General features: G+C 38.0%; 2 protein-coding genes across 3 annotated transcripts in view; one reads left to right on the top strand and one right to left on the bottom strand.

Annotated features, from left to right (window-relative positions):
* The window catches only part of cnksr1 (connector enhancer of kinase suppressor of Ras 1), a 32,316-nt gene extending 18,626 nt beyond the window's left edge, over positions 1–13,690 (bottom strand). Inside the window, exons 1-4 of the mRNA XM_042500749.2 lie at positions 13,551–13,690; positions 10,998–11,155; positions 8,166–8,368; positions 7,674–7,758 (exon numbers count right to left, since the gene is read on the bottom strand). Of these exons, the coding sequence (XP_042356683.2) occupies positions 7,674–7,758; positions 8,166–8,368; positions 10,998–11,155; positions 13,551–13,602 (498 nt within the window). The 5' untranslated portion in view covers positions 13,603–13,690. The remainder of the gene's footprint in view (positions 1–7,673; positions 7,759–8,165; positions 8,369–10,997; positions 11,156–13,550) is intronic.
* The window catches only part of rps6ka1 (ribosomal protein S6 kinase a, polypeptide 1), a 75,304-nt gene continuing 70,336 nt past the window's right edge, over positions 13,601–18,568 (top strand). For both annotated transcript variants that reach the window (XM_088087650.1, XM_088087649.1), the window contains exon 1: positions 13,601–13,744. In XM_088087650.1, the coding sequence (XP_087943776.1) occupies positions 13,601–13,744 (144 nt within the window). The remainder of the gene's footprint in view (positions 13,745–18,568) is intronic.

The raw sequence follows: 18,568 nt of genomic DNA, 5'->3' as shown, positions 1-18,568 counted from the left end.
AAAGAGAAGAGGTTATATGTTTACACAGCATACTGAACAGATAAATGCCATGTATCACTACAACCTACAGTAAGCTAATTTGCATTGCTTGATGGTGTGATGAGTTACGTAAAGGACTGTAATCCCTGTGAAATGTAACAAGGGATCAACAGTGAACACGGTTGGATTTCTGGGCTAATTAAAGGCTGTGACACAAGGCTGCAGGGAGGGGGACGACTGGGAGAGGTTGCTGGCGGTCACTTCAACCTGTCTGATGAGTGTTTGTTTGTTGTGTGTGTGTGTGTGTGTGTGTTGTTATACCCCTTGGGAGTTTGAGTGTGGATAGTTGAGAAATGCAGAACCTGCGATATATTGATTTACACCACAACAAACCACTGAAGGTTTTGTATAAACACATAAAGATGTTAAGATCTTTATCTTGATCTCTACTTGAGCTAAGTACTTTTGTCATGGCTCGCTGGCTGTATGCTACAGTGACTGAGTCAGTGAATTAAGTCATTAGGGCTTTATTCACAGCATGAACAGAAAAAATAGAAACTATTTTGCAATAAGATTACACTATCCGAGATTCAACGATCCAGAACTTAAAACAAGTAAAAGAGGCGTAAAGTGGGGGAGCTAATGGTCCCTTTCCACCCACTACTTCCAGCTCCCTTGCTTGGACCACACCTGTCTTTGGACTAAGCCTTAATTGTGATCACAACTACACATCTGTAACGTTTCATGACTGCATCTTGTGCAGTTACGATGCTATTGCATTGTAAATACCTGTCCACAGGCAGAAAGACGCAGAAAAGTACCAAACCTTCTTCTATAGTATCATCTTCTATAATATCACGCCATTATACCGCCTCACTTTTCTGTATGTAACGTTCAATCCTGGAAAAGGAGGACAGAGTGGTCTCGCCTCTGAGCGTCTTTGTAACATGGAAAGCCTGAAAGTCGTGATCTTGAGTGGCACAGGTGTCATGTTCTGAGCATGTTTTTATGTTTTTAAAACAATAAGATTCTGGAGCAGAGGACGAGATCAGCGGCCATATAACAGAGACGGTAACAACTGACATGTTGATGTTGTTGTTATTCTTTAGAGTGCTGCTGATGCATTTATTATATGCCCCGCTAGAGGCGGAAACTTGTGTCATGAATAACTTTTTTTTTTTTTTTTAATTTTTATCATTTTATACGTTTTTTGTTTGTTTTTTTTTTACGTTATTTTATAACGTTTTTAGTTGTTTACACATTTAACCTCATACGTAAACCTAATGGCGACGCTAGGCTATATAGGAAAAGTCAAAAGTCTCATTAAAATCAGTGGGGTTCATCGTATAATAACTATACATTTTTGAAGCCTTCAGAATTTCATGGCAATCCTTCCAAGGGTTAACACATTACAGGAAATAAAATTGAATGTTGCTATAAAGCAAGATAAGACTGCAGCGGTAGGCCTAATCTACATGCAGACAAGATTCAAAGTTAAAAGTGTGACACTGAAACTGTGGTTTAAAACCAGAACAGAAACTCTGTTATGACTGACCAGATCCACGCTGTGTGATCTAGCAGAGAAGGTGGTGCTGATAGTAGCTGAGTTTCAAATTTGGTTGCCACCTCCCACTATCACTTCTGCTTTCACTTCATCAGTAACACCTCTTTTCTCTGAACATCTCACCATTGCTTTTCAGACAGAAGGTAAATTTACAGCAATTTCCACACCTCTGCTTTCTGTTGTATTTGAAGCCACGCCACAGGACGCTTCCCCACAACAGTACAACATGTTCTGCATTTCTTTTTAGCAGGAAATGGCACATTAATGTGTGTGAGGTGGGCGATGGGTACACTTCTGCCCTGGTACATATGCTTATAACCACAACTACATGCACATATAATCACTTTCTGGTTTAACTGAAGCTATTAAAGTCAAAACAACCGAGAGTGTGAAAACATCTGTTACACTTATATCTGTTTTAAAGTGCACATACAATTACAGATTGTTTACACACACGCACACACACACACACACACACACATGGATATGAAGCATATGATGCCTTTAGTCACAGTGTTTCATTGCTGAGACAGAAGAGGAGAGGAAATGAAATGAGTGCATGAGAAGAGGAGCTGTGGGTTGGATGTTTAGTCTCTGACAGCCTCCAGCAGCTCATGCTCCCTATTTATTTTTTTCCTCAATAAGATATTAACTAAAATACTTGAAAACAGCTGCTACTGTTTTTAAAGGGATGACTCAGGTTTTGCAACACAAGATGTAAAAACATGTCACATATGCTACAGAACAAAACCCATGCAAATCTGGCCTTTAACCAAAATATGACAATTATAAATACAAATTCTTATTATACAGTCAAGATATAAACAGTATTTCATTGTTTGGAGCTTTATGAGCAGGTCTGTGCCAAAACAACGGCCCAAAAGTTTATAACACAGACCAAAATTCAAGATTGACCTTTTATTCCGCTTCATTGTCGCGACAGTAGTTACATATTAGCCACAATTGCACTGCATACCGTCAATAAATGGCAGACAGTTCTATGTAGAATTTGCTGCAGATTCAAGATTCAAGCTATCATAATAATAACTCTGAGAGAAAAAAAGAAATATTTCCCTCTTTAGTTAGACAACAGCAATTTGCAGCATTGTCATAAAAGGTGAATAGTATTAATTTCATTGTTTCCTGCTTGACTGTAAAGTAACATGCATCACTTTTTGATAAGAACAAAGGTGTTGTGTTGTGTTGTGTTGTGTTGTGTTGTGTTGTGTTGTGTTGTGTTGTGTTGTGTTGTGTTGTGTTGTGTTGTGTTGTGTTGTGTTGTTGTGAAGGCCGGTATGTGGCTTGATCAGGCGATGAGCTAACTTTACAGCAGCGTTCTGTGCCTGAAAGCTGTTCTCTCTGTCTCTCTCTCTCTAGTTGTCTAGGAAACAAAGACAAGCTATTACGTGGGTGTAACAATCTGAAAGAAAAAAGTGGACGAGAAGAATGCACGCAGGCATGCATGGACACACATGTACAAAAAGGCTATAACTATGACACAAAGATGCAAGGCAGACAGTTGATTTAACACTAATAACTTCTTTGTGTTATAAATCAAGTGTTGTCAAGTCAAGCTCTGCCATGTTCTGTCTGAATCTGCCTGGATGTTTACACACTTGGATTTGCACAACTGGGTATTTCCTATGTGCCACCAGGTCACAGACTTGCTATAAAAAGACTGGGGGTAGATCTCCTTTACACCTGCTCCTTATCTTTCCATCCAAATCTTACTACCCCGTACATGCTCTCTTCTTGCCTTTATTCACTTCTCTCAGCACCATAAATAATAAGTTATAGCTATTACTTCTGATGCCTTTTCTTTTCTTTTTTTTTTTTCAAGCTTTAAAAAAGTCCTCCCATAGCAGAGATGTTGATCATTGCTAATAAAATAACAAAAGAGCATATTTCAGAATGCTGTGTTCTGTTATGATATCTTTTTGGTCAAAGAAAAGCATTACATAACCAAAATATCACCTTTAAAACAAGCAGTCCTAGTTCTGCAAATGTAAGTTTAACATTAAAATTACTTATTATATTTTCAGGTGAGTTAGAGACAAATTTTTGAGACAACTGTACTGACATACCTTAACGTAATGCTTCAAAATTCATTTTTGCTCCAAAATCCAAGATCACAGTTCACAGAGTCCTCTTTTTTCTTCCCTCTCTCTCTTTCTCTCTCCTAGACTTTGCTTGCTGTTCATCTGGTTCAAAGCAGACTGAGTGTGTGTGTGGTTGTGTGCCCTGCGACTTGACAACTCCACTGTGGGATCCCAAAAACACCAGCTGACTAACTGACCTTGATCGCCCTCGGGGTGTGAAAACACACGCAGACAAGCAGGAAATAAGAGTCCTTTCTTTGGTGTGAAGGATGTGGTGTAGCCTCTGTGGAAGCAGTTCCCCAGAAAATGACGTCATGATTAAGCTGTGGCCTCCTGAAACACGTCAAAAATCTCACAGGAGTAGCATGACACCAGCCTCATTTAGCCAGGGGCACATTTTATGACCAATGCACCATGACCATGCTTGTCTGTCTGTGTGTAATGGTCAATGCTTCACTGCTGATGTTAAAGGGACACACGCACGAGCTTATGTAATGTGACACAGTTGCAGAGAACATGAACAATACAGGCCTGTATGTTTATAATGCTATGATGACAGCTAATATGATATGAACTCACAATTTCTCCTGTCTGTTAAACAGGTGTGAGGGCTTCTCAGCTGTCCAAAATTGACCTTTTAGCTCACCTGCCCAGGCTGTGTGAATAATGACACAGCATGTGCTTAAACACATACTGTGCAGGTTTTACATGTATTAGGCCTATACCCTACTCAGAATTATGTTAGTCAAATTGGATTTAGATGTTCTATATGAATATTCAGGTATTTATTTCTTTTTTTTCATATATAGATTGAATGGAGTTTGTTCAGGGTGACAACGGCATTCATGTAATATGGTAAACAAACCAAGTTAGCCCTCTGAGCTACAGCTTGCTAATTACACTCATGATTGGAAATGTGCACAGTATTTTAGACTGTGTATTAAATTGCTGTGAGCTGTAAATTCATAAATTCTAAGCCGCTGACAGATGATAATGTTGTCTTGGTGCTGACCCCAAAAAGCATCTCTTCCTCAAGGCAGCTGCCTCTGTCTGTCTCAGATTCATCCTGAGTCTGGCCATAGATGTATAAAAAGAATTGGATATAATACAGCATCAGAGGCAGGGCCCTAGTCATTCCTATGAAGTTGCTCAGTGGCGCATAAAGAAAATAAAGTTTGACTTTTGTATATAAAATCACCGGGATCATCCACTCTGCCTCCGCATCTTTAGGTCCAAACAGAGACTTTTTGCCGGCCGAGCAGTTAGCTTCAAGTTAAGTGCTCCTTTAAACTTTAATGGGAATAAAATGATTAAATTGTGCAGCTTCTAGACTTTCAAAATGTTACCGCATCAAAAGGATTAAATCCTCACAGTTGAGTCATTTTGTAGGGGTTGTGGTGCTCAAAAAATGTGTTAATTGATTTACAGATGTCTCTTTAACCATTTAAGTCTATGGAAAAAGGTCTTTTTGGGCCTACTGGCATAACCTGATGGGCCTATTCCACAGTTTGGCCACTCTGTCAAATTGGCTTTAAAGCCCAGTGCTGTTAGGTCTTGGGTCTGGGTCTGCAGTGTGCCTCTAGGTGCCGAAACATCCCCACTTCATGACTAAGCGGCCTCTGACTGATGATTCATATCTTCCACTTTCAGAGGGCAGCCGTAATGAGGTATGAAATTACAATATCTATTTTCAGTGTGTTTTTGTGAATGGAATTAGCTGCTGTTTGGTAATTTTAAACTCATTCACTGGGTGAAGACAATGGAAATCCACAAAATGGGCCAAACTGTTTTCTATTGAGTGATTCACAAACCTGAACTCTCAGTACAAAATGACTTACCTTTAAAACACCTGCGCACACAAACTCACAAGTGCACACTGAAGCTCAAAAACAGGAACTGAGTGAACAATCGCCAGATGTTACCAACGAATGATCAACCTCCGAGAGGCACCAACAATAAAAGCATGAGGGCTTTAACTTACTAATCACTCACTCTGTGCAAGGCCAACAATGAATGAAAACAACAGTCAACAGACCCAAATCTGATTCACGTTGTAGCTGCAAAAACATCCTATCAATGTCAACAAGCTCTATAAATTTCTGAAATCAATACTTCCTTCCTGCCCCTCTGGTCTATAAGAATAATGTTACTGTTACTGTACACCAACACACAAAATGCAACCCTCATTTATCCCATGCTGAATCTGGTTCAGACCAATCTTTTATGCTTGGTAGAGATCTCACACATAAACCCCTTAAAGAAAAAAGAGCATTGAAAAAAAAGCAGCACAATGGTTTTCAACTTTAAATTATAACCGAAAAGCTAGAAACAGTGATGTATATAAGTGTAGGCTTGACCCATTGTAAGCACTCAAACAAAGCGCAAAAGCAGCAAAAGAAGCATCACCTTGAGGGGAATTATCCAATCAGCGAGGTGAGAACTGTACCTGTCGTGCTGGGCAGGCGTCCAAAGCTGGATATAGAGGGCTATATATAAACTCCTCTAAATACTGAGCCTCCTCTTTCACCTACAGCTCCTCTGCACCTCTGACTGCCTCCTTACCTCTCTCTCTCTGATTATCTCTCATTCTGTCTCTTCTTTTTGTCTTCTTCTCTGCTTCCTTGCTGTCAGGCTATTTATCTCCTAGTCACCACCTTTCACAGTTAATAGCTCTCTGTGCCTGTTGCTCTCTGCTGTTCATTCAGCGACATGCGCTCCCCCAGGAGTCAGAAGTCATTTAACAGTCGGTGCAATCCCTCCCTAAGTCTCCTCCTCCTTTCTCTGCCTTCCCCCTTTGCTTCCCGCTCTGCCCTTCCCTCCCTCACTCCTGCCCTCCCTTAGGCCCTACAACATATCCAGGCCTGTCCGTGTTGTTACCTGTGAACTCTTTTTACTCACTTTTCATCCAGATATACATTTTCTTTCTCCTCCAATTTCTTTCACACATTTCACATTACTGTGAAGGAGTAAACACAAACAAAATCCAGCCCTCCCTTGTGGCAGTAGACCTAAGCTTCTTCAAGGTACAGCCGCCTTCAAATATGCCAGGAATGTAAAGATAAAGAATTCATTACTTGAGCTAAGCCGAAGAGCAGGGAATGTGTTTGAGCCTCTGTTTTTCTTGCAGGGGCTGATTAAAAAAAAAAGAACAAATCCTACAACATGTTGTAGTTCCTCTATGAGAGTTTAGTATGCACGACAATACCATTAGAAACATGGTGATCTATGTGCGCTTCCTCTTCAGATAAAACACCCCATGCTTTTATGAACACGTGTGCAATAACATGACTAAAGAGGTCTCTTCCTCTCCAAGGCAAACAAACTGGGTGATCAAAACCAGTAAAAACACTGAAAAAAAAAACAGTTTTACATTCCCTGATGCTATCTGGCTTGTTGCAAAATATGGCTTCTAGCCCAGCTTTTGCTAATGTGTACTCACCTTTCTAATCTGGACATTCAGGAGGTTTTAACCAGGAGCTGAATTATCCACAGAGGTCTCTGCCTCTCCAAAACGACCCAGTGATTGAGGCCAGTAAAAACACTCAATTAAGTGGTTTACGTTAAAAGAAAAATATTTTAATTACAGTGGCCAACGAAAAAATTTGAAAACCTGATTGGGCCTTGCCAGTGTTTGATTTGTCCATTCTGGGCCACTGTAGAAATATGGTGGTGCAAAATGGTTATCATTGTCGACGAGGACCCACTCCTATATATATATATATATATATATATATATATATATATATATATATATATATATATATATATATATATATATATATATATATATATATATATATATATATATATATATATATATATATATATATATATATATATATATATATATATATATATATATATATATATATATATAAATGGCTCATTCTAAGGCAACAAAAAAACAGCAATTCTTTTTTTCAAGTGATTCTTCACTAAAGAAATCACACTTATTATATTACATACCATTTCTGACAATAAGTCCCCCTAAATCCTACACACTGGACCTTTAAAGCCATAAATGGACCAACCTTGTGGACGATGTCTCCCAGCTCTCTGCAGTAGCTGAATATGTTCTTGCTGGCTGTGTATCCCCTGAGCTGAGAAAACTGATACCTGTAAAGACAGGGATTATATTTTAAAACATTCCTGGGTGGAACCTGGAAGGATTTACTGCAAGCGAGAACAGTGATTTAATTTCATACAAGTAATGAAGAGGAGCAAAGACAAATTAAAGATCTTATTAAGTCGCACAAAGAGAAAATGAAAGCGAGCAAACAGAGAGGGATGAACTTAAAAGCTATCAAGTTTCTTTACAAGGAACAACAGGTAAACAGCAACTCAATGCATACACTAAAGTTATTTTAACTCACAGCTATCCTTTTTACATAAAACAGCAAAAAACTGCAGCTTTTTTTATAAGACACAGCAGAGAACATTTTCTGGGTGAAAAATAACTGCAGAATAAAATAGAATTTGGAGTACTGTATATATAACTGTTAGATAACTCCCTCTCTACAAACCTGTTGAGCAGAGAGAAGAGTCCTTTGGCAGAGGTGATGAGCTCCACAACAACCTGCAGAATGCCGACAGGCAGCTTGGTGGCGCTGCGTCCATCGTAGCTGTTGAGGCGCCAGCGGCCCTGGATGCCCATCTGGAGGGTGTGGGCAACTGCACGCATCTTCTCTGTCAGACCACGTAGGTTCTCCCCACCTATACCATACGTCTGTAGAGCACACACACACACACATGCACACACACACATGCACATACAATATAGGTGGTTAAAGGTCTCTTCTACTCCTCAAATATTCATTCAGTGGTACAAATAATCTGTAATGTAGAATGCATTATTTACCCTTCTTAAAACACTGTTTCTGTTGTTTAAGAGGCTTTTCATATACTGTGATTGCAAAATCCCTTGTTCAGTTCTGGTCAGGGATTTACTGTGTGTTGTATGTCAATCCTTCTCACTCCCCTCATTTCCCCTAACCTCTCTACAGTCCACTTTTGAACAAAGTTTTGTGCGTTTTTTAAATTAAAGGCAGGGAAAGAAGTCAAGACTCTAGCTGCAATATATATTGAGCACTTTTTTCTCTCTTTAAGTAAAAGCTGAGTGAAAGCCACGCTTCTGAAACAACTTACAGTTTTTCTTGATGTAAAGCATTCTGGACTTCTGTTTGTGTTGCTTTCTCTTCTGAGATGAATTTATTTCTTTTTAAGAAATGTAAAAAATGTGCATGTTGAAACATGTAATTGCTGCTCTGATGGCAAGACATAAAACATTGACATTTATTACCAATGCCAGTAGGTCAAATAGTTTCAGCTATTTAACTAAATTACAATTAATTTAGGAAAAAAAATGACATGGTGGTAGTCAAAATTCTCTCACACGGTATATGATTTTATGTGAAATCTATTAAGAAACGCTTGGCTAACCCAGCAAATAGCTATGGAAGCTCATCTTTGCCATTTTGATAAAAAAAATTTAAAGATGCTGGAAGTCATTATAATAAGAAACGTTTTCATAATAAAATCTTTAAAATAACATTAATACATTACTTTAAGAGTAACTTGTTATTTTGAGACACTAAGACATTTTTTGAGAATAGCGAGTCACTATTTTGAGTTTTTCCTTATTTTCTAGTTTGAGAAAGCTTCTCATTCAGACATATTAAGTTCCTCCGTATTTAAACAAAGTTTCTCATTTAGACATAACAACTATTTATTTTTAGGAAAGTTTCTTATTCATTAGAGATACCAAGTTACTATGTTGTTCATTATAAAGACTTCCAAGATGTTTTTTCACACTTGCAGAAACAGGCTTCCATAAATACCTGATAAATCAATGTAAACAGTAGGCCTATATATAATCTATCATGTCATCATAAAGTTGATATTTTTTGACTCAATATCCAAAAACAGGCAGCGGTTTTGTTACGTTACATTGAGAGGAGGTTCTTATTTACACGAATGAAGGCAACTAAATCTCAGTATAATACATATCACACAATACAAATCAACCAGAGCCAGCTCACCTAACTGTAGCAAGGGATAAACAGAACAACACCGAGCCTCTCTCTCTGTCATCACAATTTTCTATCTGGCAGTGAGAGAAATGATTCTTCACAGCCACTGTAGAAGAAGCAGGTTATTGTTGTGACCCACTCAGCGGTGGTCAAGAGGTTCGGACCGCTCAGGCTTTGTTGTTACACATCAACCATCATCGAGTGCCCATGAATCTTTCATGGCCTTGTCTGCATTGTAGCTGTTAATTATGTAACTGTGAGTGTGTTTGGTCTGTTCCATGTGAGCGTCTGATGCTTGTTATTATGAATGAGCGCAGTGTTAATGCTTCACGGAGCATCAAGACAGGGAGGCAGAGAGGCACACACACACATATACACACTGTACTCAAGGTAAAAATTGAAACTGTACATCTGTGTTGAGGTTCTAATCTTGTCTTGATGAACAAGTTCACACAAGTGCACTTATGTGAGGCTTTTACTACAGGGAGACTTTACGCACACACTCATTCATATACGCAGACTTTGGGTTAATGACTATTTCAATCTGTATTACAGTCACTTCAACAAATTGACAACAAGCAGTTTTAGCAGCCTGAGCTTTAGCCTAATGTTCACAGACTGTTACAGCACCAGAGCTGGAGTCTTGCCTGATACTGTCCGGCTCAATTAGTCCTTCCAATGAAACAAAGGCCATTCTGGAAACACACCAACACCCCCACACACACCAACACGACTATTTAAGTGTCCTTAAACTCCCTCTCAAAATTGGACAGGGAGGAAAATTAATTAGGCAGCAGAAACAAAAACGGAGAATCAAAGGGGAGGCGGAAGTGTTTTCTTTTTTAACCGACTACAAACTTTCCCAGAAATTTGCATCTGAAGTATCAGACGCAAGCTTTGTATTCCAAATCTGTGTTGGTTGCAGTTTAAGCATGACAAGCCCTTTGATGTTAACAAGAAAAATAACTATTTTACTATGGCACAATGATGCAATGAAGTCAAACTTGCTGCATGTTGCTAAAAGCCCTGAGTGCACTTCAGTGAGATGGGACTTGTATGGCAATGAGAGCAGTTGTGTATTCTGGCTGGATTTGCAAGAGATTGTCCAATAACTGCTGGTTTCGCTGTTCAAACAAGAGAATGGGCTAAATCAACAAGATCTCTGTGCTTTAATATCAGAACATACACACCACCAAAACAAGACGACTCCTCTATAAATGTCACGGCTCTTCTCGCACGCTACAGGAACAACACACCAACCCTGGATACACAGAGCACTGCTATGGACACAAACTGTACACAAACTGTCACAGCAGTCTCCCTCACCAGAGAGCACAGCTTCTCCACAGCCTCTAGTATGAGCTCCTGGTGTCCAATTTTATGTACTCCCAACTTGTCCAGGTCCTGAGAGGTCAGCTGGAGCAGATCCAGACCCGACAAACGCCACTCTGACACCGGGTACTGATGCAGGGGGGCATCCAAACCTGGCAGCAGGACACAAAAAGCACATTCACTGAAAGCTTAAACATGCAGTGCACAAGTATTATTTGGAAACCCTCAAAGTCATAAAGTGACATGCATGAACAGGCACATACATGTTGAGGGAGCGTGGACTAACAGAAAAACAGCACAGCTGCTGGTGTCCTGAGTTAAGTATGGAGCATGGGAAAATATTTCTGCTGCACACGTTGGGCTATTAGGTTTGAAAAAGTCCATGAAACAAGTTATTTATAGAAATTCCTTGCAAAATAGATAATAAACTATTTAATGATGATGTTATAATATTAATATCATGCATCAGCTGTGCAAGTATTTTAAGTTATAACTTAGTAACTAAAACCTCTTCAAAATAAAAGCACAATTGGGCTTAATTCACTGTCTTCATGTGTTATTACATGTCATTGGAAGCATGGAGGGGTTATAAGACAATGGGGCCCCAGGGCATAGGTATGCAAAAAGCCCCACGCCTCTCCTGTGTCTCTTTATAGTCATAATTTGTTTCTTTGTGGTTGTTTTGTGTCTCTTTACAGTAATTTTGTGTCTTTTGTGGTCATTTTGTGTCTATGTGTAGTCAAAAAAGTGTCTCTTTAAGGTGAATTTGTTTTGTTTTTTGGTCATAACGCATCTCTTTGTAGCTGTTTTGTGTCTCTTTACAGTAATTTTGTGTATTTTGTGGTCATTTTGTGTCTCTGTGTAGTTCTTCCCATTTTGTAGTTATTTTGTGTGTCCTTGCAGTCCCTTTGCATCTCTGTTGTCTTTTTGAATCTGTTCTCGGTCTGTGTGTGTTAAGTTAATTGACAGTTTTGAGGTCAAGGGCCCCTTTTTTGGCCTCCTGGGCCTGTGTCTGGTTGGCTCGTTCAGTATTCCATCCATGCATAGATATAGTCAATAGGTGAAAAATAGCAAAACTACACTATATTAATACACATTCTCCAGTACAAATCCTCCATTCAACAAAAAGCTACTCATGTAAAAGTATCAACTAAAGAATTTACATAAAGGTCCTGTGTGTAGGGTATTAGTGACGTTTAGCTGTGAGGTTGCAGAACTGAAACTTCTCCTGTGTGCCAACTGTGTAAAACTACTGTGGCCAGCATGAAAACAGGAGTAGCTATACCTGTCTGCAAGTGTCTGATATGTCTGTTCTTGGCCATTTCAGAATCAACATGGCCTACCCTGCGTAAGAAGATCTGCTACTCATGTAGATATCAACATCTCATTCTAAGTTAGCTTATTCTTATTTTTGTGTGATGATAAACTAATGAAAACATAATTATGAATGTTGTATACCATTTCTGCCTATAAATGACCCCAAATCCTAAACACTAGGCCTTTAAAGTATCAAAAGTATAAATAAAAGTAGTCATTATGCAGAATGCCCCCAGTCAGTATTGTTTGGGTTTTTTTTGATAATTATTATTGATTATTATATTAATATGCAAGTCACGATTTAACATTGTACTTGGTTATGCTGGAACTAATTTCATGGTTTCACTATTTCATGTAGTGTTGGGTACTTTAGTTTGTAACAAGGCATTATATTTGTATACTGTCATGTGATTTGCTGGTAAAATCTGGAAATGTATGCAAATCAATGCATATTTCATTAATTAATGCCTTATTTTCATATTTAAATTAGAATTTCAGAAAACTCAGTATTCTAAGTATACTAAGTATTCAACTGATAAAATTTCATGGTGAGATCTATTAATTCAAAACATACCCTACTCCCCTTAACTAGTAATTACAGCAAAAAAAAAAGGTTATGTATAAAAAGTATAATACATCAATCTGAACTTTACTTTAAATTTAATGTTATATGAAAGGGACAAATATTGTAGACACAGAAAATAGCATAACATTTACGCAATGCGATGTATAAGGTGTAGGCCTAAAGTTGCATCAAAACTACTTAAGTTGTGTAATTGTACTTAGTTACTAGTTTCCAGCACTTGTAATACATGTGTTATAGGCCAATATTCTATAGGCTGCTGGTTATAGAATTGCATTTTTTCCTTTGAAACAGCTTACAGAGTTTCCATAGTCTCCCTCTGGGCGACAGGAGACATAAATTCATCAGCCCAGTGAACGAAACATTTCCCAGAGTCAGCAAACACAGGCATGGATACGGTTTCTGACAAAACCACCTGAGTTGTTGTCACAGATGAGAATTACACTGTTGTGGCTTCTCTCTCACACACACAAACACACACACACACACACACACACACAGGCCACTTCCTCATTCCACCTCCACCTTTCACTTCCAAGAGGATTTGCGTGACGCTTCTATTTCTGACTTTACCGTCCGAGCCAAAGTACCTGTGAGGCGATCAGGGCGTGAAAAACTCACGAAAAGACACGCAATATGTTCCTCACCTTGGAGCCACTCGCCGACTCTCTCCTCGCTCCACGACGTTATAGGCTCCATGCTCGGAGTCCTGCTGCAGTCGCTCGTTCAGTTTCAGGCCGTCCTGGCTGATTTCTACCTCTATGGGCTGCTGGAAGAAGGAAAAGTAGATCCCGATTTGGACTCGGACGATGACGAATGGCACTCCCTCGCACAGGTACAGGTAAGAGTCCCCCCGCTATCAGCCAATAGTACGGAACTGTCAGGCTCGACCAGGAGCAAAGACCCCTCCCTCCTACCCCCCCTCCCACCTCCTTACCTGGAGGGAGAATGAGTGTGTGTGAAAGGTGCTGCAGCTTTAAGGATTCATAACTTCCCTCATAGTTGTAGTTTCATGCACAATCACGTCATACGCACAGAAAAGGCGCACGGCCTCATGTAATACACAGCAGTGTGTGGAAACAATACCAGCAACACCTGTGCGGCAGGTTAATGTAATCCACTACCAGTGGCGGACGGTAATGAGGTACATTTACTCAAGTACTGTGCTTAAATAAAGTTATGAAGTAAAGAGTGTCCGTTCTTAACTTGAGTATGATAATTTTAACTACACTTGAACTACACTCCACCACACTTTGAAAGACAAATGTACTTTTGACTTATATTTGCTTTGAAGTCAGCCGATGATTTTCTTTTCTTTGCTGAAGTGAAAAAATCCAACAAAGTTCACTTTCTGATTTAAAAAAATAATTAATTCCCCCCAAATTAAACATTGTCTGAAAGTTATTTTTGGTTGTTCGAGTTGATTGATAAAACTACAGGTGCATAACTGGGATATCACAGGTGTATAACTGTTATTTTATTTTTATGTTGTTTTATTTTATTATTTTATTATTTTAATTATTTATCTATTTATTTTTTAAGCAGATTATACTGTTTGACAGAGAAGGCTTTGGTTGAAGAATAAGAAGAATTGAATGAAATTATTAATTAATTAACTTGAATTAAGACTTGACGTAAAAAATTAATAAAAAGAAAACAAAAAGAAAATGACAATGGTGGTCATTTTGTCAATTTGTGTTCCAATGGCTATTTCATTTGGCATCATATTCAACAAGCTTTTCATTCTGCGGGTTCGACAAGTAAGTCAGGGCCTTCAGTGGGTTGTTTTAGAGTCATTATAATCTATAAATGCACTGTGACAATATACACAAAATATGTTAAGATAAAAATATAATAAAAAATAATAAGAGTACTCCAGTAATAATCAGACCCAGCAACTTTTACTTGTATTGGAGTAATATTTGACCAGGCGTATCTATGCTTTGACTCAAGTGATAATGTTGTATACTTTGTCCACCATTGTCCACTACAATAACACTGTAGTAATAATAATGCTTCCTTAGTTACAGTGTAGATAGAAGGTCCTGATTTTTCCTGTGGTCATTAGAGTTTTGGGGTTGGATGTGATTGCATTATAAAGCACTTGTTTTTTTCAAAGGAAAATAAAAAGTGCTCAACACATTTATGATCTCCAACAAGAAAAAAACTCACAATTTCTGATGCAACTCCTCAGTGTTTCCCTTAAACTGCATGAACTGTCACAAGACTTCAGGGGATAAATAACTTGCTCCAAACCAGCAGACCTAATCCTCTTTCTATGTTCACTGGTGAGGCTGCTCTACTGGGAATTTTCCAGAAATGTTTCCTATTTTATCCATTGAACTGTTTTGACTTCTAGGCTCTAATATTGAGAAAAAAAAACTGCCTCAACTTTATCAATATTTTATTAATGCCCAGTGTTTTTACAGCTTGAGAACTACACTACTTATATCGAAAGCATGCTTCTGGAAGAATTTATTCATGAATAATTTACCCATAACAGATACACTTTTTGGCTACAGAGAGAATTGTTAATATATAGTGTTGTGCTTTGTGGTTATTTACAGTTTGGCATGTGGTGTCCCAGGGAATTAAAAGCCAGAAAAGCCTTTGTATTTAACTTAGTGTTATATTTTCTCTGTAAATGCTGTAGAATAAGCCAAGCAACTGCTGACTTTAGGGTTTAAAGTTTTGATTATGTTAAATGATAATTCAATATAATGCCTTTAATCTTAAGAGAGACTCTGAGTCAGAACAGCGCTGTCCAATTAATGAGTGTACTTGATCATAATGTTGCTGTCAAGCACCTATGAAGCAGTTTGTTTCTTACGGTTTTTTATTGAAATTTTCAGGGAAGATATGAATCGGTGGTTCAGTTTTAACTCTTATTTTCAGACAAGTAAATAGGTATACATCTCTATTTAAACATAGAAAGGGACTAACTATGATAGTAAAATTTTGTAAAATATACTTAATAATAATTATATCAACACCCAAAACAACAACAATAATAATGAATTTAATTTAAAACAATACAATGTGCAGTAAAAAAATAATAACAAAGGAAAAGTATAGTAGTTAAATGCACCACAAGAATCAACATTACTAAAACAACCTCATTTGTGCCTACGATGTTAAGTGTAGCCCCTGAAAGGATTTTGTGCAGCTGTAAGCTATTGTTAATGTCTTACAGGTCATATTGCACAACAGTTTCCAACAAACTTGCAGCTGAATGTTTCACTTGACATAAAGGGCATTTTCACATGAAAAGGCTGTGGTCATGAAAGAGCTGCCCTCCGATATCTGGCACCCCCTGCTGTTATTCTCTTTGAACCGGGAGAAGGGGAAAATTTGGATTTATATTTCAGCAGGTACAATGGCATGGTATCCCCATGCGTGCAGTATATATGCTTTATGCCTATGTTTTTGAATTATATTATATGTGAATAATAATTTGTTAAATCTGTACACACCATACAAGTGTCCAGCAATTTGTCTTTAGAAAAACAATGGTTCATGGGCTTAATATCCACTCTCTTTGATTTATAGCATTAAAAAAACACAAGGATAGTTGTTTGATACAATATAGAACTTTTACCATTTCATAGTTAGTCATGGTTAAGTTTATTTTAAAGTAAAAAATAAACAGACAGAAAAAAATGTATATATTGAATAGAGGTCATTACAAATTCTGACTGAATCACTATTGATCTTAGTAGTCAAGATGTTCTCTGCTGAAGGGGAAATAACTGAGCTTTGATGTAAGATCTCATTCAACCAGTCTGACAAATCAAGGTTGGTCTTATAAAGGAAAACCAATGGAATATTTATACATATATATTTTTTTTCTTCATTCAGAAAAAGAAAAAAAACCCAAACAAACCTGGAAATATTACAGTTGACTGTTTTTGGAAAGATGGAAGAAAATAAAAAACAACTATCCTGGGCACAATAAAACACCAAGAAAAAGATGAAATTTGCAAATGAGCAAATAATGTCTTATTTTCTTATTTGTAATTTATTATTATTGTTTGTTATCTAAGTTGTTTATTTGTGTTGATTTCTAAATACCTCTTGTTCTCGTTACTGTGTCTACTGTCAGGTAAACTGTTTAAATGGAGCATAGTTTGTTAACCAAGAGCAGCAACATCTTAACCGTCAGTGGACAAAACAAACAATTTCGGCCTACAGGGCAACAAAAATGTTGGTTTTCTTAGATGACAAACAATTGCCTGCATGGACAGTGATGTTCACAACATTCACAACACTTTTTTGTGTTTGTATGGCTCATGTGATCATGGTGACGTATATACTCCTCTCACTGCTGAAATTTATTGATGGATCTGATGGCTACAACAACTTTCAAATGGTGTGCAGATACTGCCTACTCAATGGACCACAGGCATACTCTGGCGTGCAAACGTTGCAGATGCAGTAATATACTACTACTACTACTACTACTACTACTAATAGTAATAATAATGATAATGTTTTTTAATATGGGGGGTTGGGCTTGGCTAGGGCCCTGGATGTGCTTAATCTGACACTGAGTATACTGCAGTAGTTTTATTACAGTTATAGCAGCACTTTTGTGGCACATTATTGATACAAGTTTATGCTGCTCTTTTTCTTTGTTATTTTTCAGCCTAAACAACAAAAAAATCCCAGTGTGCTCATGGTTTTATTAACTTAGAATTTTCCAATACTTTACAATGGCTTGATCTATCTCCAGTGAAAGTCAATAACACAATGATGTGTTACTGTTGCTTGTTTGTGCTGAACTTGCACAGTTTGTATTTCTCTACACAAACTTTGTGCCTGGCCTTCCTCTTTGCCCAGCCCAAATACCAGAGATACAAATTCAAGCCTCGACATGCTGTTTTCGCTCGACAGTGCACCCATTACTACATTCATAAGATTATACAGTCAGCAGACTTGGTTATGCATAGGGAGCTGTAACTGCAACAAGATGTGATGACAACAAAAAAAACCAACAAGATTGTATTTAACAACCAACAATGGAGAATTGTGTAAAACTCTTCTCTCTCTCCTTCTCTATTTATTTCTATAACCAATCACTATGCCCCTCCCGGTGCATCTGCAGCCACATTCTCCCATCAGCCATTTCTATGACAATTAGTAATTTCACTGATGTTTCAAGCATAATAACGCTATTTGTTCATCATCTCTATGTGGCACGGAGCCGATTTCATATCATTACAATGCCATCCTCCCCTGCCATAGTCAGTCAGCAGAGATTTGGATAATTACCCGCGCTCCACCATTGAGCAGCTAATTAATTTGTTCTGTGCTGCAGCCCCACTGATGCCGTTGATCCTTGCAGTGCAGACATGAGCACACTGAGCTCAGCAAAGAAGGAATTACTATCAAATGTCTAAAAGCAATGTCGTGGAAACCTGACACACCCAGAGTATTCAAATGAAGTAAGATTACTGTATATAGTGTGATGTAACTAAAATAACCATGTCCATTAGTCTTTGCATGCTGTATTTATCTGCACTGTGGACTGAGTATATTTAGTGTCGTGCTTTAATGCTTGCATGCTTTTGTCTTAAAGTGGAGTCAATTCCTGGTGCCTGTGTTGCATCAACAGATTAATCCCTTGGATTAACTAAACATTTTGCTTGTCGCATAAACTCTATTT

Source organism: Plectropomus leopardus, chromosome 14 (assembly GCF_026936395.1).
Source record: "Plectropomus leopardus strain MGB_pleo_1.0 chromosome 14, ASM2693639v1, whole genome shotgun sequence".
NCBI lineage: Eukaryota > Metazoa > Chordata > Actinopteri > Perciformes > Serranidae > Plectropomus > Plectropomus leopardus.
This window is presented reverse-complemented; position numbering and strand designations above follow the sequence as displayed.